The sequence below is a fragment of the Aspergillus pseudoviridinutans genome (genome assembly GCF_018340605.1).
Source record: "Aspergillus pseudoviridinutans IFM 55266 DNA, scaffold_4, whole genome shotgun sequence".
Taxonomy (NCBI): domain Eukaryota; kingdom Fungi; phylum Ascomycota; class Eurotiomycetes; order Eurotiales; family Aspergillaceae; genus Aspergillus; species Aspergillus pseudoviridinutans.
In genome coordinates, this window is record NW_025091284.1 from 4,605,306 (window position 1) to 4,631,733 (window position 26,428).

Here is a 26,428-nt window from a genome sequence, read left to right on the forward strand (position 1 = left end):
GCGTGACGGAAATCAATTCCCTCTATGATCAGCGTCCTATTGTGGAGAAGCAAGCTTCCTATGCCTTTGTCCACCCTTTTGCAGAGGCCTTCGGGGGGATAATTGCAGATTTACCCATCAAGCTTATTTCTGCAGTATTGTTCAATGTGATTATCTATTTCCTTGGAAGTTTGGTAAGTCCACATTCTCCAAATGCGTGTGAAGCTATTCAGCCGCTGACAAAGTTGAAAGCGCTACACTGCATCCCAATTCTTCATCTTCTTTCTCTTCAGCTTCCTTTCAACTATGATTATGTCGGCTGTCTTCCGTACTCTGGCCGCGATGACGCGAAGTGTTGCCCAGGCCATGGCGTTGGCTGGACTCATGATCCTAATCATTGTCATCTATGCAGGATTTGTGATCCCGGCGCCGGAGATGCATCCCTGGTTTTCCTGGTTGCGATGGATCAACCCACTCTTCTATACCTTCGAGAGTCTCATTTCCAATGAGTTCCATGGACGAAGTTTCGAGTGTTCTCAGTTTATTCCTGGGTACCCTAGCTTGTCTGGTGATGCATTTATTTGCTCTGTGCCTGGGTCCGTTGCAGGAGTAAGGACTGTGTCTGGTGATTCCTTCATCTACGCGCAGTACCGCTACAGCTACTCTCACGAATGGAGGAATCTCGGCATCCTCATTGGCTTCTGGATGTTCTTTACTTGCATCTACCTCATTGCCACAGAGATGAATTCCGCCACGTCGTCCACAGCTGAGTTTCTTGTCTTTCGTCGTGGTCATGTCCCTGCCTACATGAAACCGACTATTCAGGATACAGAGAAGACTCCCACTTCCCAGACACTGGCGCTGGAGTCGCCAGCGGAGAATGGAGAGCCCGTCGACTTGAGTACAGTTATGCCCGAACAGCGGAGCATCTTCACCTGGCAGGACCTCTGTTACGATATCCCGGTAAAAGGCGGACAGCGCCGCCTTCTCGATCATGTTGACGGCTGGGTTAAGCCAGGAACTCTTACGGCCTTGATGGGCGTGTCTGGAGCCGGGAAAACCACACTGCTGGATGTTCTTGCACAGCGGGTCTCAATCGGGGTGGTCACTGGGGATATGTTGGTCAATGGAGGGTCTCTTCCAGCAAGCTTTCAACGACAAACTGGGTACGTGCAGCAACAGGATCTCCACCTCGCTACATCTACTGTACGAGAGGCTCTGAGATTCAGTGCAATGCTACGGCAGCCCAAGAGCGTTTCCAAGGCAGAGAAGTATGACTACGTGGAAAAAGTCATCACAATGTTGAATATGAAGGATTTTGCGGAGGCTGTCGTCGGTACGCCAGGAGAAGGCCTCAATGTGGAGCAGCGGAAACTCCTGACCATTGGAGTCGAACTTGCAGCCAAACCCCAACTTCTGTAAGTTGTGACCTCAGGCAAATTACTGTGGCCTCAGGCAAATTACTGACAAGGCGCGTCGCGTGGACAGCCTATTTCTTGATGAGCCAACAAGTGGCCTAGATTCGCAGAGCGCATGGTCTATTTGCGCCTTTCTCCGTAAGCTCGCAAATAACGGACAGGCGGTTCTTTCCACAATTCACCAGCCAAGTGCCATTCTATTCCAGCAGTTTGATCGTCTTCTCTTCCTAGCCAAAGGTGGGAAAACAGTTTACTTTGGCGAAATCGGGGAGCAGTCCAGAACACTGCTCAGTTACTTCGAGCGAAACGGAGCAAGGAAGTGTGACCCCTCCGAGAATGTAAGTCCAATACATCCTGTTTCTAGATGCATATCGCCAGTGTCTGACAATCCTGTGATTCCAGCCTGCCGAATACATGTTGGAAATCATTGGCGCAGGGGCATCTGGCCAAGCCACCAAAGACTGGCCTGTAGTTTGGAAAGAAAGCCCTGAAGCGCGCAAAGTAAAAGCCGAATTAGGTCGCATCCGTGCCTCGCAATCTGTTCCCAATGGTGGCCCTGCACCAATTGATAAAATGTCGGACGAACAGGGAGAATATGCCATGCCGCTCACTGCTCAGTTGTGGTGGGTCACTCACCGGGTATTTCAGCAGTACTGGCGTGAACCTGCCTATATCGGGGCAAAGTTCATGCTAGGCGTCGTTTCGGCTTTGTTCATTGGCTTTTCCTACTTCTTGCCAGGACAATCGATTCAGGGGATACAGAACCTTCTATTCAGTTCCTTCATGTTGACTTCAATCTTCTCCACATTGGTCCAACAGTAAGTCTACCCCGCTGATCCCCAGTTCATGATATTTGAAGCCTTGGTCCCTAACCGAGCTCGCAGAATAATGCCCAAGTTTGTCACTCAGCGCTCGTTGTATGAGGTTCGTGAACGGCCATCCAAAGCTTACTCATGGGTGGCGTTCGTTGTCTCGAATATCGTCGTTGAGATTCCGTACATGACCATTCTCGGAGTTCTGGTCTGGGCGAGTTACTACTATCCGATTTATGGTGCAAATCAGAGCTCGGATAAGCAGGGACTAATGCTACTATTTGTGATTCAATTCTTCCTCTTCACCTCGACCTTCGCAGACCTGGTGATCTCATCCTTGCCGGATGCCGAAACTGGAGGTAAGATATCCCATGTCCAACAAGAAGTGGCCGAATGAGAACATTGGCTGACACTAGTCCAACACCGAACAGGAACCGTTGCAACATTGGCCTTTGCCTTGATTCTAACGTTTAATGGAGTCATGCAGACCCCAACTGCACTCCCCGGATTCTGGATATTTATGTACCGTGTCTCGCCCCTAACCTACTTGATCGCTGGAATGTGCGGCAATGCGCTGCACGGGCAGAGTGTTCAGTGTTCTAGCAGGGAGCTCAGTGTATTTTCTCCGCCCCAAGGTCAGACATGCGGTCAATACCTGGCGGATTGGTTGAGCGTATCGCCAGGCCAACTCTCCAACCCCAATGCCACGACGGGGTGCGAGTTCTGCGCCTTTACTAACGCAGACCAGTATCTGTCTCTAAGCAAGATCGGTAAGTGACAAGCCTAATTGATGCGAACTCTGCGTCCTGCTCAGTGCTGTTCAAGTGCTAACCATGATCGTATATCAGAGTACAGCCAACGCTGGCGCAACTTCGGAATTGGCTGGGCCTATATTGGTTTTAACATTGCGGGGGCTGCAATCATCTACTATGTTTTCCGTGTTCGCCACTACAAACCAACGTTGCTTCCGCGAGTAGTGACTGGCTGCGGAAAAGTCTTGCATAGACTGTTTAGAAGAAGATCCGGAAGCGTTCCGGAAGAGAAGAAGGCCGAGAACAGCCGCGTTCTTTGAACGGCAATGCTGAATCAACGGTTCGACTGCTCTGCAGTATTTCGTCGGGGAGGGTAATATGTGACTGGACTTTAGGTACATCCAGAGCGATGGATCATGCGGGGCTAACGGCTTCTTGGCTTTGAATTTGAGGGTGATACTTACTGTTCTTTTGATGTTTTTAATATACGCCTTGGCACTCCATACTACAATCAAAAATAGAACTGTCTCCACAAACTTCCCAGTCTCTCTGTACTCATAATGACTGGGGATATACTGCGTTGTGAGGCTAAGGGAGGACTATTCGAAGTCAAAAGAATCAAAGCTCCTGCCTTCTAGGAGGATTTAGAGGAGTTGTCTATGGGTGATCAGGATCATCCGTAAAAAGGGTTGGTTAAACACTAATTATGCCTATTACGGTGCAGTCGTAAAGTATCATAATTGCGGGAACATACATCGAGGCGGCCCTTCGAAGCATATATGCTCGAATCTGATGCCTATCCACACTTCAACTGATAACGTTGGGACACTGAGGAAGAATTAGGATCTTCGTCCTCTGTAATGATCACCAGTATTTCTCCTGGCATTGGAATTTGATCCCATTTTTCGACTCGACAATTTTGATCTACAATCCCACTACGTTGTCAATCCCCGCTTGAGCCTATTCTCCTTTGGTTGGTATGGCTCATTTGCTTCTTCACGGGCCATGTCGTTTATCCAGCGCCCGTTGGGTTGAATTTTMTCACCCTTCGATAGCTTCGAGGCTAAGTATAGCCATGATAAGGTATTACCCACCGTACTTACTTCATCACTCACGCTCTTGGCTGCGTAGCTGCTCATACGGTCAAACAACTCTCGATCTGTCCAGAGCTCAAACAAATGTTCCGCTACCGCATCGGTATCACCAACGTCCACCAGGAAGCCATTTTTTCCATGTTGGATCTGCAGTGGAATCCCACCAGCTCGTGTCCCAATTACTGGTTTGCCTAGGTGGAGTGCCTCTGAGACCTTGACTTCGAACCCCTCACGAGTAGAGAGCTGGAGGGCGATCTTTGCTCTGGACAGGAGGGTATGAAGCATCTGGTCATTAGGGCCAATGCGCATGACACAGATGAGTGACTGCAAATGCTTCAAATGCTGCTCGATGAAATCCAAGGTGTTATCCCAGACTAATGAACCGTCTGGGTCATCCACTGATCCGTGTCCACAGATGAGTAGTTTGGGTGGCCTCAAGTCTGGACGGGAATCCACAAGTAGCCGGTGGAATGCCCCGTATGAGATTAGGACATCTTGGATCCCTTTCGAAGGATCAAACCTAGCAACCTGGACGATATATTCCTCTAGGCAAAGCAACATGTCAGTGGTCCCTAGGCCCGGGAAGAGGCGGGAACAAGGCATGAGGGTTACTGACCATCTGGGAATGCAATGTTTGTCATATACTGCTCTCGACACTTGGAGTTAAAGACCCGCCCATAGCAACTGGCAGTCCAGTCTGTCATTGGTTTGTTCAAACCATCCAGCCAGTCTGTCGATGCCGGAAGATATCCCAGCTTTTCTTGAGGGACATCCTTTGGAACAAATGCACGAACGGGGTGACTAATGAACAGATCCGCCTGCTTGATCGCCTCCCACAACAACCCCCATGCCTCAGCCTGGGGAGTCCCGGGAGTGTCAGTCAGATCACTTCTGATCTGTATGTGACTACGAAAGATGACTGGCCGATCCGGAGTCTGTTGTTTGATCAGGGGAATCAAGAACGGCAGCTGCGGGTCATCAATGATGACCACATCTGCGCCGCCCTCCCACGGCGGAACCAAAGGGCCATTCTTCTGGAACCAGGAGGGAGGAGGCGGGCCGTACCTTGTAAGCCAGGGGTAGACTTGTGGGCCAAACTTATCGAGCAATGCAGAGGCCTGAGTTCCTTCTGCTCTAAGCCAATATCGTTTTGCGTTTTCGAGCACCCAAGCAGAAAGGGCATCTCTGTCCTCCTTGGTGAATCGTGTCCCAGGAGGGGCTACACCTTGCAGGATGTTGTGATTGTTCTTGGTGACGCGGAAGATCCCATGTCTCGGTTTCGGAACATACCTGCCACACCTAATGAGCGACAAGGAACGAGAGGTTTGCTGTTGAGATCGAGGGTGAAAGTCTTACCACCTAATATCAACTCCAATTGCTTTCGCAAACCTAACCATTGCATGGCGCATGAGCGCAACACCACCGCCTTGCGGAGTCGCACTGAAGAATGCTATTTTCACTCTGCGTTGTTTCAGATCACTGGCATACTTATTGACGGCCGTCCACGTTGGGGGTCCGACGGTTTTCTCATAATCGGCAAGCCTGGTGAGTTTCACATGGAATGCGGCATCAACCTCGACGAGGCCTCGAAGCCCTATCTCGGGTATAGGAGCCTTACTGGGACCGAAAAACCTGGCCAATAATGAGGTCCTCGATCACGGGGAAGGGAGGAAAGGGAAACCGTACCTAATGCATTTTCTTGCGATTGACTCAGCCTGTTCATCCAATGACTTATACGAGATGTCTTGCTCGTACAAGCCCCAACTCACATTTTCCTCCGCTTTGCGAAGTACGATGGGGATGATATCGAGCTCAAGCCAAAGCCGGGAACAGAGCTCGGGACATTTCTCAGCTAATTCCGCCTGCATCGCCAAGCCGATGAACTTCTCGCAGTGCTTTTCCTGGTACTCTCTCAACTTGGCCAGGATGAAATTTGAAAATTCCGACCAACCCTGGTACCGATTGCCCGAGCGGAAGTCATACTGTGCAAAGTCGAGTAAATATGAGCTATCGCGGACGGCAATGGCAAAGGATGCTCCAGAAGAAAACACATGAAAATGAGTCGCAATACCAGCATAAATGGCCTGCGCCGTTAGTACGTGGGCTAACTCTTGGTTTGCGTTGAATAACACACATTGAATGGTGGTCCTTGCCAGCTGGGTTTATCCACCTGGAGGCTTAGCCTGTCCAGATCATGTATAGAAGTCCGTCTCTCAAATTTCATTATTGCTGTATGCTCGAGATGAAAGAAACAATTTGAAGATTCTCAGTTACACTGTAGCCCTGTCCCTATTGAGCAGGGCAGGAGCTGTTATTAAAAGGACATGAAATATCCCCTCTCACTCGTTTTAATTTTCCAAGTATGACCATGCGGCAAATACCATCCAGATCACACCAGTTAGATTGCCTTCCATTCTAACACATCATGGACGATAGTGGTGTGATTGAACCATATTTGGTTGATGTCATTTGTTGCGTATTCGGAAGTGCAGCTAAGTTTCGGCAGAACCCAGCCTAAAGCGTGTCTCTCTGCCGAACTACATCACACGACTCTTGCTCCATGTATATTCGCTGTGTCTGGCCTTCTGAGGAAACATGGTACGGACATAGTTCACAGTGCGGGGCGCCTTCAAGCTACAGCGTCATCGATCCATATTTCCAGACCCATGGAAACGAAGTTCGAACAATCCTAGGATACTGATATTATTTCGATTGTTCTGTATTAATAAATAAGTTCGACGCCCCAGTCCGTTCATCTCCTACTACTTCTACGGGCGGATGGACTGCCAGTAAGCTTATTCATTCTTTGAGTCTTAGAGTCACGAATTGTAGGCAGGAGCGAATGTTAACACAGTCTACACCGCAACCTTAAGGGCATTATCCTCCGCATTGTAGCATGCAACCTCCATCGCCAACAGCTATGGCCGCCACACAACCAACAGCTGATGCTCTTTCGGACAACAGAGCCGTTCCTGCACGGTTAAAATTATGGAAAGAGAGCCTAGATTCAGTTGCTACACTGTCGGGTGAGAGCATCTGAGCTCCCCAGCTTCAAATCTCTGAGGTGGATGGTCTAATTGTGATGCCGAGAGGTTTCAATATTCAGGATATGGCCGCTTAGATCTGGACTTGACCGAACAGAACCTGGCGAGACTGTTTGCCCGCGTCCAGGTTTCTGATTACCCGCCATCCGCTGGTGTACCTAGAGAGAAGCCTCCAGCTCCGACTTTCGAGGAAGAAGGGGCAGCTCCCCTCCATCTCAACATCGTTATTCATGTCATAGGGTCTCGTGGGGATATTCAACCATTTATCGTGATTGGGAAGTCTTTGAAAGCATACGGCCATCGCGTGCGACTAGCAACCCACCTGGCGTTTAGGGACATGGTCAAGGAGAACGGACTGGAGTTCTTCAACATTGGAGGCAACCCCGAAGAATTGATGATGTTTATGGTAAAAAATGCAGGGCTGTTGCCTGAATTCAAGACCATCCGAAGCGGAGCCATCCAACAACATCGACGCGGCATGGGCGACATTATCAGCGGCTGCTGGCGTTCATGCGTTGAGACTGGAGATGGAACTCAGGAGCGCGTAGCCTCGGATGATGCTGCAACTGATGGAGCTGATCATCTCACGGCACCCTTTGTGGCTGATGCAATTGTGGCCAACCCACCTAGTCTCGCTCATATCCATTGTGCAGAGAAGCTGGGGATACCACTTACTATAATGTTTACGTCAGTATTCATAAAAGCACCAATTGGTCGCACCAGAGAGAATGCTAAGTCTACTGTATCTGAACAGGATGCCATGGTCGCCCACTCAAGCATTCCCCCACCCGCTTGCCAGCGTCCGACGATATAGCACCAAGCCAACAGTTGCGAACTTTGTATCGTACGCTGTTGTAGACTGGCTCATTTGGCAGGGCCTAGGAGATATAATCAACCGATTTCGGAGGAAAACACTAGGCCTAGATATCTTGGATACTCCACAAGCTGTGACTCTTGTGCACCGTCTACATGTTCCGCATGCCTATCTGTGGTAAGGCATTTGCTACCCATAAATGAAGCTGAACTAAGAAGAATATCCAGGTCTCCTGCTCTACTTCCAAAACCAGGGGATTGGTCCAGGGATATTGATGTTTGCGGGTTTACCTTTCTCTCCTCAGCAAGCAACTACACACCTCCAGAGGATCTGCTTGCGTTTCTACGCGCGGGTTCGCCGCCAGTATATGTAGGATTCGGGTCCATTGTTGTGGAAGATCCGCAAAAATTGAGCTCTATTGTTTTTGAAGCTATCCAAAAGACGGGCCAGCGAGCCATCATTTCCAAGGGTTGGGGAGGACTGGGAGCAAGTGAAGTGGATGTCCCTGAGAATATCTTCCTAGTCGGCAGCTGTCCTCATGACTGGTTATTCAAGCATGTGTCCTGCGTTGTTCATCACGGGGGCGCTGGAACTACAGCTGCTGGCTTGAAACTGGGATGTCCGACTGTTATTGTACCTTTTTTTGGCGATCAGCCATTCTGGGGATCCATAGTTGCTCGGCGTGGAGTTGGTCCATCTCCAATCCCCTACCGAGAGCTCACGGTGGACAAGCTTGCAGACGCCATCCGCATGGCTCTAGAACCATCTTCGCGCCAAAAAGCCCACGAAATTAGTGAGGTTATACAGCAAGAATCCGGCACAAAAGCAGCAATCTCTAGCTTTCACCACCACTTACAGGACACGCGAATAAGGTGCGCTCTGTGCCCATCGCGGGCAGCGGTGTGGTGGCTGAAGGACCGTGAGGTTGGCTTGAGCGCCTTTGCAACGACTGTATTGGTAGAGGCAGGGCTCATGAAAGTACGGCGTCTTGAGCTGTAGGTGAAAACCGATGGCCCCGCATCTTCACCGTTGAGTTTACTAAATCCAACAGGTACCGCTCTGAGGAGTATGACACTGCTAGAGACCCTGGAACTCCACTCAGGGCACTGGTGGAGGTGGTACTGGGTAGCATAGCCAAAGCCGCGACCGATGTCGGCGATATCGCCTCGGAGATCCTTGCCGTGATTTCGGGCCAACGCTGTCGCCAAAAGTCTGGCGGAAGAACCCACAGCATCGAGGCTGAAAAAATGGCAAGAGAGATCTCAGCATCTTCTGGGGATCCTGGCGCCACAGCTGCCTGTGAAACTACAATGCGAGAGGAGAAGCGGTATCCGACGAAGTTTACCCAACGGGCTGCCAAAGCAGCTGCTCGTACAGGGCGTCTAGCCCAGGGAGCGCTGGATTTTATTGTCATTCCCCCAATGGAGATCTCTCTTACATTGTCTAGAGGTTTCCATAATGCGCCACTGGTTTTTCATGATAATACCGTGAGGGATACTCCGAGGGTGACTGGAATGCGAACTGGACTAAAAGCAGCAGGAAAGGTATGTCTTATCAGCAATTCTTCTGTTTAAACCCTTTCGTAACCGTTTCAGGTCTCAACAACGCTGACCATCATGCAGGAGCTTACATTTGGCGTCTACGACGGCGTCACCGGATTGGTTACCCTTCCTCGCCGGGGCCTGAAAGATTCTGGAGCAAAAGGCCTAATTCGCGGAGTTGGGAATGGAGTTGGAGGGCTCCTATCGAAACCACTGGCAGGTTCGTCAATATTCTCGTCCTACCTACTCGGACGTCACTAGCGCTGGAAGCATATATATATATATAGTATGCTAAGACTTGCATAGGACTTTTCGGGATAGCAGCATATCCATTAGCTGGTCTGCATAAGCACCTCAAACGGAGCCTAGCTAAGGGGAAACAAGGTCCCATCAAGTGCGCACGAATTGCTCAAGGGGTGAGTGAATATCAGCGCTCCTCACTTGAAGAGCGGGAAGATGTTATCAGAAGATGGCAAGATTTAATTCAATCTACACGTGATGGAAATACGTGATGAGAGATGTGTATTTTCATTCATGACAAGCTTAGAGGAAAACTTTAACATTATAATCAGTGCTTCATTAGTAGTCATTGCTAAAAGGCATTCCTGTATCATAATCAGGCAATCTCCAGTCTTTTGAAAATAGTGCAATTACTCAGTTTATAGAGCGCTATTTGTCTACTAGTTATTTATCTTTCCTCAGGTATATGTAAGGCTCTATTGGTTTAGGCAACTGCTTATACCAGTAGGGTTTGGGGTTTAAAAGATACCAAACACTACCATGCTCAGATATATATTTTGAATGTTGGTGGCAACAAAGAAGAACTGTACTAGACAGTCTAGACTAAGCGGCTATCCGTCTAGTCTAGCTACTCGTACCCACTCCTGGCACTTTTTATTCTCATTGTCACATTAAGCTTTGGTACTGGAAGGCCTACAAGTGCTTGGTAGTGCTCTGCCAGCACCTGACAACTTCAGGGCTTGAATCTCATTTGTTACATATTTCGTCTCCCAACCCAGCGTTATGGTTGACCCCCTCTAGTCCTTTCCATTGGCCAGGTGACATTCCCCCTGAGATCCAGGTAGGTGCCAGCGGCGACGTTTACCCCTGAACAGGTCAATGATGAGGCCGAAGGGTGGTTACTCTTTTAAATAGACTGGAGGGGGACACGATTATGTGTCTTGTGGACTTAAGTATCAGTTCCATTATTCATCTTACAGCATGGTCTCTTTGTTTGTGGGGAAGATCCATGCTCCTGGTCAAGTGTCTGGCAGGTTTCCTTAAGGGGTCCAGTCACCAAATCAGCGTCTACAATGGACTGAATATACCTGCTTGTATTGAGCTAGCCCTTCAGTAGCCTCCCAGAACACTATATCTATTATTTTGGGATTTTGTGAGGTCCGAGACAGAAAGGGGTTTGAAGCTAGCGTGATAGAAGATATATTCACGAATAGAGGCCCAGATCTAATACTTTGGACGTTAATAGAATTGGCGCTAAGGCCTGAACATCCTGTGAAGGAGAGGAGGGTTTATCGATCCATGAGAGGTATGTTTATGACTTGGAATCTTAACATGTCGCTCCTTTTCGCGATTGGATGGCTTGATCAATAATTTCCATGGCTTGAAACAGTTCATAGTCATGTTGTTTCGGCGTGACTACCTGGATGCTTAGGGGCGAGTCCAGATATACCCGGCGGTCGACAGATTTTCCCTTCCCTGTATCTCTCAGTCAGCCACGAACATTTATATCCTGGAGAAACAATCGGAATGGCATACACAGTTCACGGTTTACTCTATCCCAGCTTCCCAGTACTGGAGAATCCATAACGATGCCGCTGTCAAGATCTGATTCCGAGAAATTGCGCACCGGGATCGTCCCAGCAGGGTAGTCCAGAAGAACAAAGCTGGCCGTGTAGCCGATGGCATTGAACCGATCAATCTCGGGCACAGGATGAGGGGCGACTGGAGTAATAATCGCGTCGATCCGTTTCGTGCAGTCTCCATCCACTGTCCACATCCCAAGTAACTCCTTCTCAACGGCATATCGCTGATCTTCTAATTCGTCCAGCTGCTTCGGACTCAATGGCCCCCTCCGTTTCATTCTGTCCTGTAGCCACGGGATCAGTGGCTCCGAGGTGCTCTCAAGGAGATCGAGCAACCTCACCCCACCATCAGCGCCCATCAGCCGTCCCGCTATCCCCTGACATTTCCTCAAGCCTGGTGGCACTGGGATGTCGACTACCCGGACACCAGGAGTCCGACGGAGAGAATCGGCAACTTCGTCCAAGACTCGAGCAACGGGAGGAAGAGGCGTGACTAGACCGTCCGCTCTCAGCACTCCGACTGTAAACTCGCGCGTCTGCATATCCGACACCGGCGGGGACTCGCTCCCCCAATGCCCGGGCATGCAATCCTCCCCAAACCGCTCCGCCTTGGGTACAATCTCTGCCAGGACGGCTCCCAAGTCCGCCACCGACGGGGCCAGTGGCCCGGCAACGCCCTGGAGCGGAACCCGACCGAGACCGGGCGTCTGACCGGTCACCACTCCACCGAATGGAATCCGGCCGACGCTCGGTTTGAAGCCATACAGGCCGGTGCACATCGCAGGCACGCGGATACTACCTCCAATATCAGTACCAAACCCAACCATGGACCCGCGCATCGCGACGAGGGCTGCCTCGCCACCGGAGCTCCCGCCCACTGTGAGCTGGTGGTTGAGCGGGTTCAAGGTGCGGCCGAAGACGTGGTTGTAGCAGTCTGGGGCCGCCATGGCTTGCGATCCATTCGTCTTGGCAATGATGACCGCGCCTAGCGAGAGGAGCATGTTGACCAGTCGCGCATGAAAGGTTGAAGGCTTGAAGGCCAGCGCGGTGAGGCCGATGCACGAGTCGACCCCCTTGATTCGGAAACTGTCCTTGACGGAGACGGGAAGTCCGTGGAGGGGTCCCACGGGCTTCCCCGTGCGCTGGAGAATACTGTCCAGGTGTTGGGCCCGTTGTACGGCGCTTGGAAAGAGTGGCTCGGTCAAACAGCGTGTAACTTGGTGAGCAATGGCCGCTCGCTAACGCCATGAGCATACACACTTGTTTAGCGACATCCATGATGACCAGAGCAACCAACCTTGGAAAATGCCCTTATGACGTCCTCTGCGCTAAACGTTCCCTCTCGCATCTGGGCCAAAAGGCCCCGGACGTCCCAATTCTCGGTGATGCTGAGCTCCCTTTGGGTCAACAGGCCTGACCTTCTTGGAATATCCATCACATTCTCTCTCAGGTATGCTTGGCTATGCGTGACGGAACCTGGCGGAAAAAGCATGCCGGCGGGAATCAGATGAGCCGGGAGTCTCCATTCCGCGGGGATGCCTAAGTCCAGTTGGGCTTGTTTGCGCCGTGCAATTTCCAGATATGCTGGCTCCGAAAATCGACTCATATTTGTCAGTTGTATACGCGAGTACGCGGGGACAGGGGGGCGGGCGGTATTATAAAGGTGTCAGCCATCAAACCGCTAGGCCAAAAAGATGTCTAGACGATTACTACAATTACAAATGATAGGATACTGATGCGCGAGTATATAAACAACAACATAATCCGCTGCCAAGGTGCCTAGCCCGCGCCTGGAATTCACAATATCAATATTGCTGAGTGATGGGTAGCTAGGTATAATTCTTGCCGTTCTTACATTAAACGACTTTCTGATTGTACATTAGACATCATCATCATCCCTTACCCCTCAATATGCTTTGACCTCTGTCCTAGGAAGATTGGAGTCTCTATTTTTATTCTAACCACAGCTGACGGCTAATTTCGCTATGGATCACTGGTGTTCTTGGTGATTTTCTCCACAATCGACTGGTTTAAGTGGGGAATGGGTTTATCTGTCTGGACCCTGAGGCCGCGGGTGATGCGTGCGATCATGGAATAGAAACCCAAGACGATGAAAACCTCGACGATCTCATCGTCTGTCATCAAGGTCTTTGCCCAAGCAATCGTTTCTTCTGTGTTGGTCCAGGTGGCCACCGACTCGTCCACCAGAGTGATCAGGCACTGCTGTCGCTCGGACCAGATGCCCATGGCGAACAGCTCCTCCGATTTCAACCCCTTCCGAAGCGCCTCAATCCTCTGGTCGCCCATGCCGTGCACACGCGACACGGGCTCATTGATGCCAAAGAGATATTCGGCACCCACGGTGCCAGTCATGCGGAGAACAATGAGCTGGTAGTCTAGAATCTGGATCGTGCGTGTCTGGCCGCCCAACAGCGCATTGAGGGTGTCCAGGATAGGCGGGAACAGACCGGGGGACCGTGCGAACAGGCGAAAGACGTTGCGATCAATCGGGAACGCCCTCAGTAACGCTGCATTCCCTTCGTGCACCGGATCCGGGTTATAGATATCAATTCCCTGGACCAGCGGGTGGGAGGCTGGGGGCTGGCTCGGCGGCGCAGATTCCGTTGTTGTTTGAGGCATCTCGCAAAACACCGGTACTGATGAGTGCGAGAGAGGGCAGGAGGTACTGATGTAGTCGGCCACTGGGATCGGGGCTCTGTCGTATACCGAGGGTGAAGCGTATCATCCTGGGTGAGGCGGCTTGAAACAAGATAAGTATATAAGCGGAGGTCTGTCTGAAATGGTATTCCCAACTGACACCCATGACCATTATTCTTCTTAGCCACAGCTCGTCTTTTCTCCAGGCATGGATCCTGACTCTGGTTGGCTGCTCTCGTCCTGCATGGATGGCCTTTAGTCTCGGCGGCAACGCTAATCCTCGCGCTGTTGATTTTAGTCCTCTCGCTCTTCACGTCTGCGCGGCAACGCTAATGGCCTTCCCTGTCGCAGTCGGATGAAAGTGTTTGATAATAATAATCCTAATGGCAGGTCAATGAGACCAGAACGATTAATCATGCTGACAAATGGGATTCAACTGTGGTGATCGCTCGGCTTACAACGGCTGTGCTCTGCTGCCCGTCTTAAGATCCAATGTCCCTTTTATGACTTTAGTCGACATCAACATAGACAAAAGTGCCACCCTGATCATTCTAGACCGTTTTTTGTTTGGGGCTTATGCCTAAACCAGATCCTGTCTTCCATGTCGTATACAATGGCGGCCGACAAGAAGCCTGCAAGCGTTGCGAGCAAGGACAGCAACATCTCGCCCACAGAGCGTGAGGTTTCGGAGAAGGCAACCTCGACGGACTCTGATCCTGAAGCGCAGCGAGGAGGAGACTCTGTGCCAGAGGATCCCAGGACTCCCCCACGAGAGATCTCCGGTTGGAAATGGTTCCTCGTCGTGTTGGCCATTTACAGTTCGCAATTCCTCTTCGCCCTCGACAACACCATTGTCGCAAACGTGCAACCCGTCATTGTGAGCCATTTCAACTCCGTCGAAAAGCTGCCGTGGGTCAGCGTCGCCTTCCTGATTGGCGCGGCCGGGACGAATTTGATCTGGGGCAAAGTCTTTGGTCAGTTCAACGCAAAATGGACTTATATCCTGTCGGTCTTTGTCTTTGAAGTCGGATCGGCTGTCTGCGGCGCTGCGCCCAACATGAACGCCTTGATCATTGGCCGTGCCATCTGTGGCGTTTCGGGATCGGGCATGTACGTCGGGCTCATGACCCTCCTGGCGGCCACAACCACCATCCATGAGCGACCCATGTACGTTGGTGGAGGAGGCTTCATCTGGGGTGTCGGCACTGTCCTGGGCCCGATCATCGGCGGAGCATTTACTGACTCGTCTGCCGGCTGGCGGTGGGCGTTCTACATCAATCTGTGCGTCGGTGCGGTCTGTGCTCCAGTCTACCTCTTCTTGCTTCCCAACAAGGATCCCCGCCCCGGCGTCAGTCTGCGGGAGCGCGCCAACACCATGGACCATCTGGGGGGTATCCTCACCATCGGCGCCATGGTGACGGGGGTCATGGCCGTGTCGTTCGGTGGTGTGATGTATCCATGGGACTCGGGCCGGATCATCGGTCTCTTCTGTTGCTCCGGGGTACTCTTTATCCTGCTCGGACTACAGCAGGTCTTTGCTGTCTTTACCAATGTGACCCACCGCGTGCTTCCTGTCGAGTTCTTCAAGAGTCGGACCGTGTTGATTCTGTTCGCCGCAACTGCTGCCGGGGGGACCGCCATCTTTGTTCCCGTCTACATGGCCCCGCTTTATTTCCAGTTCACCCGGGGCGACTCGACTCTGGAGTCCGGCGTCCGGTTGCTGCCGTTTATCATCCTGATGATCGTGGCCGTCATGGCCGACGCCGCACTTCTCTCGTCCTTTGGGCTGTACATGCCGTGGTACCTTGTCGGAGGCATCCTGGTGGTTATCGGCGGCGCCCTGATGTACACCGTCGGCCTCACCACATCGGTGGCACATGTGTACGGCTACACCCTTCTTATTGGTGTTGGCGTGGGTTTCTTTGCACAAGCATCATTCTCGGTCGCGCAAGCCACCGTGGCCCCGGAGCTGGTTCCCTCTGCGGTCGGCTTTATTTCGCTGGCCCAGATTACGGGAATCACTCTGGGCCTCGCCATCGCCAACGCAGTGTTTTTCAACGAGAGTGTGCGGTCCTTGCGGACGATCCTGCCTGGCGTAGATCCTGAACAAATTAAGCAAACGATTTCAGGTACACGGTCGGAGCTTTTCCAGAGCCTCGCGCCACGCGTCCGCGAGCAGGTGCTGGAAGCGCTCGTGGACGCCCTAGGCAAGGCTTATATCCTGGTCATGACTGCTGGTGCTTTGGTGGCTGTGCTGAGCCTTCTGATGAAGCGCGAAAAGCTGTTTCTTGCTCCTTCCGGAGGATCCTGATTTTGACGAATGCACGAATCTCACTGTCTATCAGATACGGCTACAGGATGTAGAAAACGGGCTGCCTCATCCTCTCAGCTTTTTATTAGAGAAATTGTGGGTCTCGTGTCTCTTTTGTTGTCCAGTGTTTCAGTCTCTTGTGCGTCGAACAGGGACGGTAGAGGCGTTGTTAGGCATGCAAGATCCATAATCCTACACAGTTTCCTTGATGGAATTTATTCTAGATCAGACTGAAAATATGTAATCAGTATAATTCCCTTCACCTCACACTAAAGGCTACGAGCACTGTATAAACAGCCTGTAAGGAGAGCAGACTTCTGAGAGCAGACCTCTAATGGAAGAGGCCTATGAACAAATTTTCTTGTTGCCTGCTACTATGCAACGACAGATGACCACAGTATGAAAGCAGATTTAGTTCTTAGGCTCCTGCAGAAAGTTGATACTATGGCGTGGCCCGTCCCAGCGCAGACGGAGGCCGACATAGAACTCCACCGATATATCGATGCCTATCGGTATAGCCCACGAAGCTGGGAGAAAGCAGAAAAGTGGCAATTCCCGGGGCGACACGCAATACACAGCATTCAATAGTCAATACCTGGGAAATCTGGGGATACGAGCGCCTTTCCTCGGCGGCCGGGGTTTGTCAGTGGTACCGGAGCGGCGCCTCTCGCAGATGAGAGCAGTGCGCCTTGCTGCCGCGCTCACGCCGCGCGCAATGCATAATGTTTAGTCCTGCCGCCAGAAACTAGCTCGCCATGTGGCAGGCCCTTTCCCACGCTCACGGCGCACAGTGGCCCGGCGTACCGCGGTAGTTTCGACATGGCTCTTACTCATTTCAGGACTTGCCGAAGCCTGCCAAGCCAATCAAGTACCAAATCGCCTGTATAGAGAGGACTTTAAGGCCTGGGTGTACCTGGACCTGATCGTCAAATGTGAATGGACTGTGCTTTCATACGTCCTTTGGCCTAGATATGATTCAACCTGATTCAATATGGCCCCATACATCGACATGCAGGACTCTTCCCCTTCGGTAGACACCCTTTCACACACGCAGTCTGCCAAGTGTACCAACACTGCATCCCAGTACTGGGGAGAGCTCTTTCGCACCGTTGGATCACAACCACGGCTCGCGTGCCTGCCTCTCGACCACCAATGGCCTCGTGCGGAAACGACAGTAATGGCCTCCGATGGCCTGTTGGAGGCAGCAATGAGGTTTGGCCGTACACACAATACCAACCTGGAGGACCTGATATACGCCGTATGGGCTATCGTGTGTGCGAGGCAAATGGGTAGCGGCCAATGCACGGCCGTGTTTACCGTTACTGGCCGCAATCAATCAACCGCCAAACATGTTACTACAGGGAATGGGGAAGCTGGACACGACTACCCCCTGATTCTGTCCGTGCCTGACGACGTGGACGTTCTATCGTGGATTCGTCATGTGGGCACCGCTGCAGCCACAGCGTTGGCCCATTCATACATTGGGTATGAGCGGATTATGGAGACAGCTTCGGGAATGCGCCCCCAAATGAAATTGTCACTCACTTTTGAGGATGACAGCCACGACACGATGGCTGCAGATGATAATTTTTCTCTCGTATTCAACATCTGCGCATCAGCCGGCCTGAAACTCAGTATGCGGCACAACGCTACCGTCCCAAGGGGGAATGTTCGAGCTCTGCTGGATCGCTTTGCAGTAACACTTCAACGCGTGACAGAGAACCATGCCGCCAAAGTCTCATCCGTCGACGTCATGCCCCCAGCAGAAAGGCAGTTACTGCTCGACTATGGCAAAGCCGCTCTCAAGCCGAAGAGCGGTCTGGTACATTGCCTGGTCGAGGAACAAGCAAAAGTGAGGCCGGATGCAGCTGCAGTACAATTCGAAACAGAAACCCCACTCACATACTCTGCCTTGAACAAACGCTCAAACCAGCTGGCCCGCCAGCTCCGCCAATATGACGCCCCATATATTGCGGTGCACCTCCGCATGTCGACGGACTTCATCGTAGCACTTTTGGCTATTTTGAAATCCGGAGCAGCATACGTGATCTTGGATCCCGACGCTCCCGCTGCCCGGAAGTCATTCATCCTCGAGGATCTCCAGCCGGGCCTGGTCCTGGTCGATCCCAGTACCGCAGGTCAGCTGGATAAGGAGGTCCAGATTGGGGACCTGCTGTCTCAGTCCTTCAGCTATGATGCCAGGGATCTCATGAATGTCCAGGACCCAGGCAGCGTTGCGTACGTGATTTACACGTCGGGGTCCACGGGGAAACCGAAATCGGTACTTCTCGAGCATCAAGCCGCCTTTAACGGCCTGTTGGCCTTTCCGCCAGTTGCAGGCCTTCGCCAGTTGCTCTTTTTTAACCCTGCCTTTTCGGCGGCACAGAGATCCATTTGGGCTACTCTCTCTATCGGTGGTTGCCTGTGTCTCGCCAGCAAAGAAAATCTTACCGTCCACACGGCGAAGATGGTCAATACCATGGATGTAAACTCGGTCGATATGACCTCGAGTGCGGCCGCGCTGATATCGCCGGATGATGTACCGTCGCTTCGGCGCATGGTGCTGGGAGGCGACATGGTCAATCCCACTGTCATTCAGACATGGGAACACCGAGTCGAACTGCTCTCGTCGTACGGCCTCAGCGAATGCACACAGCTCAACTGGCGTCATCACTTGCAGTCCAATGTGAGCTCCCGCATGATCGGTCAACCCTATGACACGACGACATCCTATATCCTTATTCCTGGCACCACGGAGCTTTCGCCTCTACTGGTTCCCGGCGAGCTGTGCCTTGGCGGTGCTCAACTTGCCAGAGGGTATTTACATCCTGAAGAGACCACGAAGCGGTTCATTCAGAACCCATTTGGGGAAGGCAGATTGTACCGAACGGGTGATATGGCTGTCCGCCACGCTGACGGGTCGGTCGAGCTGATCGGACGGATCGATTTCCAGGTCAAGATCAATGGGCACCGGGTCGATCCTGGCGAGCCCAATTCGATTATTCAAGCCATTGAAGAAGTCGAAAACTCTGCCGTCGTTCCAGCTTCCGTGAACAACAGGGCGGTCCTTGTCGCTGCGCTCGTAAGTCGTCCCGGCACAGACTGGGAGGCTCTTGTCGGCAAGCTACGACCATTCCTAGCTGCCAGGCTGCCACTCTACATGGTTCCACACTTCTGGGTGTCCATGCCTGCACTGCCTGTGAACGCAAATGGAAAGGTGGACATGGTCGCAATCCGTAAGATGGTGCATGGTCTATCCGAGTCAGGACAGCTGCTTCCCGAACGGTGTCACCTGCGATTAAAGGAAGAAGGCAACTTGACTGACAACGAGAAGGTGGTCCGGAGCCTGTGGGCCAAGTTTCTGTCACTCCCGGAGTCGGAGATCTCCCTTGGAGATTCATTCATCTCACTGGGCGGTACATCCCTTGAAGCTATTCAGGTCGTGTCACAACTGCAGTTAGTCCACAGACTCAGCCTTCGGGTCGAGGATATACTTCTTGGTGACACGCTGTCTCGAGTTGCAGGCGCCGTGCAACCACAGTTTGCAGAGGAGAAAGCCGATAACGATACCACATCTCCTGCGTTATTCCGAGTGACCCCATCCATTGAAAACCTCGGTATCCGGATTTCGGACATAGAAGACGCCTTTCCTGTGACACCGTTTCAAGAAGCGGCCATTGCAAACACGATGATGGGTGGTACAAGTTACATCTATAGTCGCTCCTATAGCTTTGAGGGCTACAGCCAGGGTGATATCAAGGCCGCCTTTGAKACATTGATGAGGTCTGACGGATATCTGCGCACGACGTTTGTCCCCAACGGGACCACCTTTCTCCAGGTGGTGAAGAAAACTCCAGATATCCCTTGGGAGACATCTGACATGGATGTGACAGAATATATGCAGCAACAGATGTCAAAGGCGATGTATCCCGGGGAGCTATGGTGGATTGCGGCCGCCTTGCCTAACAGCGTCCTCGTTATCACAGCTCATCACGCGCTTTTCGATTTTTGGTCCAATGAGTTTCTGACGCAGGACCTCACCTCGATACTGCAAGGGTCACCCCGGATGCAGCGACGAGGGTTTCGTCGCTACGTCGAGTATCTCCGACAGCATGACGCCATCGCTATGCAAAGGTTTTGGCAAGGGTATCTCGATGGCGCTGTGCCTAGCAGTCTTGGTTCCCAGGCTGCCGCCGAAAACACTGTTACTGCTGAGGTGCACTGTGACCTGAAGAGCACCGCATCACAGCGCAGGGTCACACCAGGTGTTCTTCTGTACGCCGCATGGGCCGTTGTTCTTGGGCTAGCCACCTCCACCGAAGATGTGGTCATGGGCGTGACGATTTCTGGGCGAGATGCCCCCGTTGCAGGTATCCTTCAAATGAGCGGCCCTACTCTCATGGTCGCTCCGCTGAGGGTCAAGGTCAACAGGACCACGCCATTAGACGAGCTTGTTGGAAACGTCCAGTCTAATCTATGGGCTGTTGCCAGGAATGCGCCGTATGGGCTGCGGAAGATCCTCAAGGCAAGTGGCCAGCCGAAAGATCTCTTTGACACCATGGCAAACTTCTTGATCAAGATCCCCGCACCCACGCCCCCTGGAGGATTAAGGCAGCTGCCCGAGAGCAACCTTGGAACTGTCGAATATACCAAACTTGAACTTCGCAACGAGAGCTTGGACCGCGTGACTCTGACCTCAACATTGGAGCCGGGGTATGCTCAGGCTCTTGCAGATACCCTCGCGGCCGTTTTGGACACAGCCTCTGATGCGCCGCTGACCAAAATTGGGGAGTTCAATTTGGTGCAACCGGTGCTAAGACCCATGGAGAGGCTCAATGACCCAGTCGGCAATGTGCCAGGCCATTTCGTAGCGCACGTTAACAAGGTCGAGGATCCAGAAGAGAGTCCGGATGGTGAGCTAGCTCACTCTGCGTTACAGAGAATAGCCGCCTGCCACCCCTCCTGGACGGCAGTAGAGGACATCACTGGGGCTCGGATAACGTATTCGGGATTGGTTATCAAAATGAACCAGCTTGCAGGTTTGTTGAGAGAAAGGGGCCTGGTGCTGGAGCAGATTGTCCCCATCATGCTCGAAAAGTCCATCAACACCATTGTCGCTATGTTTGGCATTCTAGTTGCCGGAGGTGCCTTTTTACCACTTGGCCCAGAAAATCCCCGGGAAAGGAACCTGGGAATCCTCGAAGACTGTTGCGCCAAACTCGTCATCACTGATCAACTGAATGCGGACTTCTTCAAGGGAACCCCCTATGAAGTAGTCATTATCGATGCCGTCGCATGGGACACAATTCCTCTCCAACGGCAAATTGTGCCGGGACTTAATCCAAATAGCCTTGCATATGTTATATACACCTCTGGCAGGTAAGGAAAATAAACTTAAGCATCGTCTACCCAAGTTGACCTCTTCTACAGCACGGGCAAGCCAAAGGGGACACTGATACCCCACAGCGCCGTCGTCGCGGCCGTGGAAGGTATACTTTATGCTACGACTAAAGACAACTCCCACAGGATCTTGTGGTCGCTGAACTACACTTTTGACGGTTCTTTCTATCCTCTCTTTCCGACTCTCTCAACGGGCCGCACGCTGTGTGTCGCCCCGCAAAACGTCATCGTCGGCAACCTCGCCGAAGTCATCACCACGATGAGGGTTGACCAAATCAACCTAACACCCACCATGGCAAGCCTTCTTCACCCCGACGACGTGCCGACTCTGGAGGTTTTAGCAACGGGAGGGGAGCCAGTCACTCACAACATGTTAAATGTCTGGGCGCCGCGCATCAAAGTCTACACCTCCTATGGCCCTACGGAGGCAACAATCTGTGTAACGACGCGGGCCGTCACCCCAGACATGAACATTCGCAACGTCGGCAGCCAGTTCCCAAACACCGCCGCACTGATCCTTGACCCAGACACAATGGAGGAACTGCCCTCTGGCAGCGTTGGTGAGCTCTGCATCGCGGGTCCCCAGCTGGCCAGAGGATACTTGAATCGCCCCGAGGCGACCAGCAAGGCCTTCCAGGGTAATTCCACTCGAAGGCTCTATCGAACTGGAGACCTTGCTCGATTGCTGCCCAACGGGGAAATTGAGCTATTTGGACGCAAAGACGACCAGGTCAAAATCAACGGGCACCGAATGGAACTTGGCGAAATCGAGAGCGTTATCAGGCAGGCGAATGTATTCAGCCAGTGCGCCGTCATTGCCGCAACGGTCCTCAAGAAAAAGCAGCTCGTCGCATTCTGCTCTACGTCGGTCCAGACACCGGGCGAGGAAACAGGGGGGAAAGACCTGCTCCTGCCCCCAAGGGAGTCGCCAGAGGTTGATCAAATTAAAGCGCAACTGACCACTCTTCCACAGTACATGGTCCCTACAATCTGGCTTCCTATCTCCCAGCTCCCCACTCTTATCTCGGGGAAAATCGATCGGAAGCGACTTACGGCTCTGGTTGAAGGCATGGCTGACAACGTACTGAAAGGCTACCTGCCCCATTCCGAAATGTCGGAAATAATTTCAGAAGCTGAGCAGGAATTGCAGTCGCTATGGTCTGCTCTGTTTGACACACCGATCGAGGACATCCACGCCAATTCCACCTTTCATGCTCTGGGGGGAGATTCCATCTCCGCATTGAACCTGGGCAGTATGCTTCGTCGGCGCGGATACAAAATACAGATCAATGATATCCTGTCCAGCTCCACGTTGCGGGAACAAGCCGCGCTGATGGTCAAGGACCAACCAAATGCTGACAGCACCGCTCCCGAAATTGCCCAACAACTGGTGTTCCAGCCACCGGAAGCTGTGTACGAACGCCTCGTGCAAATTGGTGTCTCCATAAACGATGTGGAGGACATCTATCCTTGCAGCCCTGGCCAAATTGAATTCTTCACGCAAGGAGAAAAGCAAGACCGGTTCTGGCAGCTGATGGCCGTTCGCACGCTGCCCGACGACTTGGACTTTGATCGTTGGATCTATCTGACGACTCAGCTGACGAAGAATAACCAGATCCTGCGCGCTCTGTATCTCCAGACCGACACTCAGAACCCGCAGATCCTGGTCCAAGTGGTGCTCAAGCATCCCGTTCTCAATCTTGCCTATCGATCCTATCGCACGGAGGAAGAAAAGCAGAGCATATTGGAAGCCGATTGGAAAACGCCGTTTGATCCAGCCAAGCCATTTGTGCGATACATGTTGCTCGAGAACTCGGAGGGCACACGCGACCTCGTCATCAACTTGCACCATTCCTCATACGACGGGACACTCCTTCACATTTTTGACGACCAATTCCAGGCCCTCAACCACAACCAGCCCATCCAGCAACCGACGCCTTTCAAAGACTTTATCTCTCACTTCCTGGGCACACCAAAGCAGCCCCAGCTCGACTATTGGACCAGCCTCCTTCAAAACCACTACTTCGACTTCCCATCTACAGTCACCGAACCGAAGCTGTCCAGCACCGAGACTGCAAAGATTGACGCATCCCTGGGCATCAACGACCTGGCCAGCTCCACTGGGGTAACGGCCCCAATCGTGTTCCAGATGGCCTACTCTCTCCTCCTGGCCCACCTCAGCGGCACACGGGACGTGATCTACGACAATCTTGTGACGGGGCGCAATGTCGCCCTCGACAACCCGCAGCTCATCAATGGGAACTGCGCCAACTTCCTGCCGTACCATTCGTATGTGGCGGAAGATATGCCCATTGAGGCCCTGCTCCGGTCCACACAGGCTGACTTCTGGGCCTCGACGGAGAACGGCCTCGTGTCCCTCGGTGAGATATATGACGCTCTGGGTCGCGACCGGTCCACTGCGGCAGCAAAATGTCTCTTTTGTTTCCAGCCATTCGAGCCGGTCACCTCTCAACAGGATCCAATGCGCTGGGTTGTCATGAAGATGAGCAAGAACCGGATGACTTTCAACTATGCCATTCAGATGGAGGTAGTGAAGGCGGCGGTCAAGGGCGAGTATATTGTGCGATTCGGCTACGATGAGAGAGCATTCTCGTCTGATGAGGCTCGCATGGCCTTGGTATGGTATACTCGATGCTTGGATGGCATGGTAAAAAGAAAGTTGGTCGGCGAGCTGGGGGTCTAGTGGTATAGTATCTCAATACGCTTTACTACGTTGTTGTATCTAAATGTTTGAATATACTGGTTTGTTTGGCTATTGGAGGATCGGTGAGTAGTAGAGTCCAATATACGCGTAGATTGCTTGAACCAGTCCGTTAAGTCTATACTATGTTAGTCATGAGGCAAGTGCTCCTGTCCGTACTAGGGTATATTCGTTTGGGTCCAGTACTTCTTATATTTTGCCGCACCATTAATTTTAGGCTCATTTCTATTATTGCTTTTGACGGTCTACTTCTTCCTTCTTCTACTACATAAGAATGAGGCGGTTACCAGGTTACCACTGCGACACAAAGGAGTCGCAGATTTCATGTACAGGACGGCCGGTTTCAGGTCCAGTTACACCGTTTTAAACAGCCTAATGTGATTTCTGATTTCCAAAGTTTTCCTCTGTTGAAGATCAAAAGCGAGCTAAAAGCTTTGCGAAATCCCTTCAACGATCAAGGCTTCTGTCCCAGGAAAGCAAAGCGGCGCACCTTCCACGACAGACCGTTTCTTGCCTCAACAACCGTGTCGGCATGCAGTCTGCTGAGCTCGTCCTTGAGATCTCCCTCCAGTTTGCTGATCAGCTCCCCAAACAGGCCGAGGTAATTCGTCTGGTCCAGCAACAGCAAGTAGGTATCGGTCGAGAATTCCTCCCGAATCACATTCTTCAGGCCTTGTTCCTTGAATGTCTCTGCCAGAGCCACAGACCACCTGCAACATATTGTGATTAGTCACCGTAGGCATGATATAGCGGTCTTGCGAGTGCAGCAAGAAGGTCGAGGAAGGAAAAGAATCACACTTACGACGCTGGGGTGGCGGCGCGGAAACGCGCATCAAGGCGCTGCAGAAGCTTTTCGGCATTCTCGGATGAATTGGCAGGGTCGGCCTTGACAATCGGGCGCTTGCTGGCGTCGTCATTGGGCTCCTCCCATTGCAGGTAGCCACCGGGCTCTAAATATCGTGGCGGATGCCGTCAGCCCGGCCTTTCTCATGAGGCCATTATCAGCAGATGCAGACGGCACATACTGAGCAGTTTCATCATGTTCTGGATGACGGGCACTGGATCGCTGCCCGCTTGGTTGACCACTTGCACGAGCAGTCGCGCATGGACGACATCGAACTTTTCTCTGTACTCTTCCGGGATCTCACCCAGGATATCGAGCTTGCTAAGGGATATGTTGGGCGGGAGGAATCCCGGGGCGGGGTACTGCTCGCTCGAGATGTCGAAGCCGTGGAGCTTTGCGTTGGGGAGTTGACGCAGGAGGTCGAGGAGCCAAATCCTGAGCATTAGAATTAGCTCAGTGCGGAACGATCAAGACGAGCGTAGAACAATCCATACCCAGTGCCAGCGCCTACGTCAGCAATGGCGAGATCTGGGCGGGAGACAGCAATGGACGGATGCAGGAGATATCCCATGTTCTCCTTCCAGATGTAGTGCTGGAGGCTCAGACGGGTCGAAGCCGCGACATTGCGATTGAGGCGATATGGATCCGACGCCTGTGGTACCGAGTTGCCGTTGGACTGGGTCATTGTGATACTGAGAGAGTCAAGATGAAACTTGAAAAAATATGCCGCTGAGATTGGACACACAATGGTAAAGACCACAGATCATTTAAGTACTGAAAAGCATTCACCGCCGCTACTCCAGGTGATCTAAGAATGGTATCTATCCTTCTCTGTCGTCTCTGCCCCTCCCAGGTAGCCCCGCGTGCTCGTCTGGTCATATACACTCGCCGCGCCGAAAACTGGGAGCCATCATGGCCTGCCGCCAGTATTAGGAAACAGGTCTCCCCATGAAGGTCGGTAACCCACGCGTAGACGAGAACGCATGGAGTGGCCTAGCTTTACCGCCAGGGGCGGAAGAGTAGATTGATACTCCACCCACACGAGACTGCGCCTCGGGACGTTCTCCCCGCGCGCGTTGGCCACTTGGCGACCTGTTTAGCGCTACCGCTGCCACTTGAGCTAAACGCTAGCGAACAAGAGAGCCATCGCTTACCAGGTCACATAATGCCGGAATGCTGGATACGAGCTCAGAACACAATCTGGGCCGGGCGAGTT

At 52.2% G+C, this 26,428-nt stretch overlaps 8 protein-coding genes across 8 annotated transcripts; 4 read left to right on the forward strand and 4 right to left on the reverse strand.

Moving 5' to 3' along the window:
* Positions 1–291: 291 nt before the first annotated feature.
* Asppvi_007044 (uncharacterized protein) lies at positions 292–3,281 on the forward strand (the record flags this gene model as incomplete). The annotated part of the gene is made up of 6 exons (XM_043302938.1): positions 292–1,397; positions 1,435–1,735; positions 1,800–2,215; positions 2,282–2,568; positions 2,641–2,979; positions 3,058–3,281. 6 exons carry the CDS (start codon positions 292–294, stop codon positions 3,279–3,281), a joined length of 2,673 nt encoding a protein of 890 aa, XP_043158873.1.
* Positions 3,282–3,896: 615 nt separating this feature from the next.
* Asppvi_007045 (uncharacterized protein) lies at positions 3,897–6,279 on the reverse strand (the record flags this gene model as incomplete). Its single annotated transcript, XM_043302939.1, has 5 exons — positions 3,897–4,600; positions 4,672–5,345; positions 5,412–5,687; positions 5,742–6,139; positions 6,190–6,279. 5 exons carry the CDS (start codon positions 6,277–6,279, stop codon positions 3,897–3,899), a joined length of 2,142 nt encoding a protein of 713 aa, XP_043158874.1.
* Positions 6,280–6,975: 696 nt separating this feature from the next.
* Positions 6,976–9,715, forward strand: Asppvi_007046 (glycosyltransferase; the record flags this gene model as incomplete). Its single annotated transcript, XM_043302940.1, has 6 exons — positions 6,976–7,081; positions 7,162–7,786; positions 7,854–8,090; positions 8,141–8,908; positions 8,965–9,457; positions 9,536–9,715. The coding sequence occupies 6 exons, from the start codon at positions 6,976–6,978 to the stop codon at positions 9,713–9,715; spliced, it is 2,409 nt and encodes an 802-aa protein (XP_043158875.1).
* Positions 9,716–11,021: 1,306 nt separating this feature from the next.
* Asppvi_007047 (putative general amidase) lies at positions 11,022–12,883 on the reverse strand (the record flags this gene model as incomplete). Its single annotated transcript, XM_043302941.1, has 3 exons — positions 11,022–11,170; positions 11,231–12,515; positions 12,575–12,883. The coding sequence occupies 3 exons, from the start codon at positions 12,881–12,883 to the stop codon at positions 11,022–11,024; spliced, it is 1,743 nt and encodes a 580-aa protein (XP_043158876.1).
* Positions 12,884–13,260: 377 nt separating this feature from the next.
* Positions 13,261–13,917, reverse strand: Asppvi_007048 (carboxymuconolactone decarboxylase family protein; the record flags this gene model as incomplete). Its single annotated transcript, XM_043302942.1, has 1 exon — positions 13,261–13,917. One exon carries the CDS (start codon positions 13,915–13,917, stop codon positions 13,261–13,263), a length of 657 nt encoding a protein of 218 aa, XP_043158877.1.
* Positions 13,918–14,548: 631 nt separating this feature from the next.
* On the forward strand, positions 14,549–16,246 carry Asppvi_007049 (putative MFS drug efflux transporter; the record flags this gene model as incomplete). The annotated part of the gene is made up of 1 exon (XM_043302943.1): positions 14,549–16,246. The coding sequence occupies one exon, from the start codon at positions 14,549–14,551 to the stop codon at positions 16,244–16,246; it is 1,698 nt and encodes a 565-aa protein (XP_043158878.1).
* A 991-nt stretch (positions 16,247–17,237) lies between these two features.
* nrps7 (putative nonribosomal peptide synthase) lies at positions 17,238–24,350 on the forward strand (the record flags this gene model as incomplete). Its single annotated transcript, XM_043302944.1, has 2 exons — positions 17,238–21,625; positions 21,677–24,350. 2 exons carry the CDS (start codon positions 17,238–17,240, stop codon positions 24,348–24,350), a joined length of 7,062 nt encoding a protein of 2,353 aa, XP_043158879.1.
* Positions 24,351–24,822: 472 nt separating this feature from the next.
* Positions 24,823–25,897, reverse strand: Asppvi_007051 (class I SAM-dependent methyltransferase; the record flags this gene model as incomplete). The annotated part of the gene is made up of 4 exons (XM_043302945.1): positions 24,823–25,078; positions 25,171–25,318; positions 25,394–25,647; positions 25,707–25,897. The coding sequence occupies 4 exons, from the start codon at positions 25,895–25,897 to the stop codon at positions 24,823–24,825; spliced, it is 849 nt and encodes a 282-aa protein (XP_043158880.1).
* Positions 25,898–26,428: the final 531 nt, after the last annotated feature.